The following is a 1,608-nucleotide window of genomic DNA, read 5'->3' as shown; positions in this document are numbered from 1 at the left end:
TTTTGTTAATACAATGCATGAATTTACATAAGCAACAAACTAAATATCCCTGGTGTTCCTAAAGTAGTTCTTAATAGTAAAATAACTTAAGACTTATATCCCCAGTCTTTCAGGACTTATCAAAAAGTCAGGGACTTGGCAGCCATCTCTTCTTCCTCTGTCGAGGCCTCCTCTGCGGTCGTTGAGGAGTCCTCGGCAGTGCCATGTTTGGGCAGAGCTTGTGCAGGTTCTCCACGTCCTTGGTTTGCAGGAGCCACTATGAGGAGGGCCGGGGGAAGAACCTGCCATTTTCAATAGAAAACAAATGGTGGTTGCTGGTAATGGTAACTGTGTACTTTGGATCTGGATTTGCTGCACCTTTCTATATATTAAGACATCTGATGCTTAAGAAATAAGATTCTCCTACACAGGAATCAGATTTAAAGAACAAGAACCACCTGTAAAAGCAGTTCAGAAGAATGGAGTAAGCAAGCTATTTACCATAATAGATGTCTTTATAAATAAAACTTTTAAATAAAAAAATTCAGGAAGAATAAAGATATCAGATCTAAAAAGATTTCAACAGGCTCAAACTGAATAAGGTGAAATTTAACAGAAACAAATGTAAAGTTATATTTGGGTTAAAAAATCAAGTGTGCTGGGGCAGCTAGGTGGCGCAGTAGATAGAGCACCAGCCCTGGAGTCAGGAGTACCTGAGTTCAAATCCAGCCTCAGACACTTAACACTTACTAGCTGTGTGATCCTGGGCAAGTCACTTAACCCTAATTGCCTCACTAAAAAAAAAAAAGAAATCAAGTGCACAGTTGCTTATTGGGAGAATCAAGTATAGACAAAGTTAATATGAAAAAGGCTGGAGGAATTTATTGCATAGCAAGCTTTATTTTAATCGATAGTATGACTTTTTTTTTAAAAAGGTACTTTAATTGTATTCTTCTTTAATAGGAGCAGAGCCCAAAATGAAGGATATGATATTTCTGTTATACTCTGACCTGAGAGAACATTTACAACCAAAAAAGAGTCTAGAGAAAGTTCATTAAGGGACCTGCCATCATGCCATGTAGATTTGGTTGAAGGAATTGCTAATATTTGTGATAGAGAGGAAATAACATACAGTCTTTTACTTCTCCAATCCATTCTTCACACTAATGGTGATTTTTAATTTTTTTTTTATGAGAAAGCATTTATTGTCTTTCCCTGTCATCCCTACCTAATTGAAAGAAGAAAAGAAAAACAAAACAAAAACCTTGTAACAGAAATGCTTGGTCACTCAAAACAAATACTTATACTGGCCATGTTCAAAAAATGTATGCCTCATTCTGTACCCTGAGTCAGTGACCTCTTTGTCAGTATGTGAGCAGCATGATTCATTATTAGTTGTCTTTGTGAAACAGAGAGCTAGCTCTTCAGTCGTTCAAAGTTCTTTGTTTTTATAATGCTGTTATAGCAAAAATTGTTCTTAGTTCTGCTCACATCATTCTATATCAGTTCATACAAGCCTTCCTAGGCTTCTCTGAAACCATTTCTTTAATCATGTCTTACAGAATAGGACCTATTGTATTCCTATATCATAATTTGTTCAGCTGTTCCTCAATTGATAGCGACCCTCTT

General features: G+C 36.4%; 1 protein-coding gene across 1 annotated transcript; it reads left to right on the top strand.

Annotated features, from left to right (window-relative positions):
• The first annotated feature begins 203 nt into the window (after positions 1-203).
• Positions 204-522, top strand: LOC122744039 (cytochrome c oxidase subunit 7C, mitochondrial-like). Its single transcript, XM_043989357.1, has one exon. It carries the CDS (start codon positions 204-206, stop codon positions 393-395), a length of 192 nt encoding a protein of 63 aa, XP_043845292.1. The 3' UTR covers positions 396-522.
• Positions 523-1,608: the final 1,086 nt, after the last annotated feature.

The sequence above is a fragment of the Dromiciops gliroides genome, chromosome 2 (genome assembly GCF_019393635.1).
Source record: "Dromiciops gliroides isolate mDroGli1 chromosome 2, mDroGli1.pri, whole genome shotgun sequence".
NCBI lineage: Eukaryota > Metazoa > Chordata > Mammalia > Microbiotheria > Microbiotheriidae > Dromiciops > Dromiciops gliroides.
The sequence above is the reverse complement of the archived record's forward strand: the minus strand, read 5'-3'. Positions and strand labels throughout refer to the sequence as shown.

What these genes read in the sequence shown, in the direction of transcription:
- LOC122744039 (XM_043989357.1), top strand. Translation starts at nt 204, where the DNA reads ATGTTTGGGCAGAGCTTGTGCAGGTTCTCCACGTCCTTGGTTTGCAGG.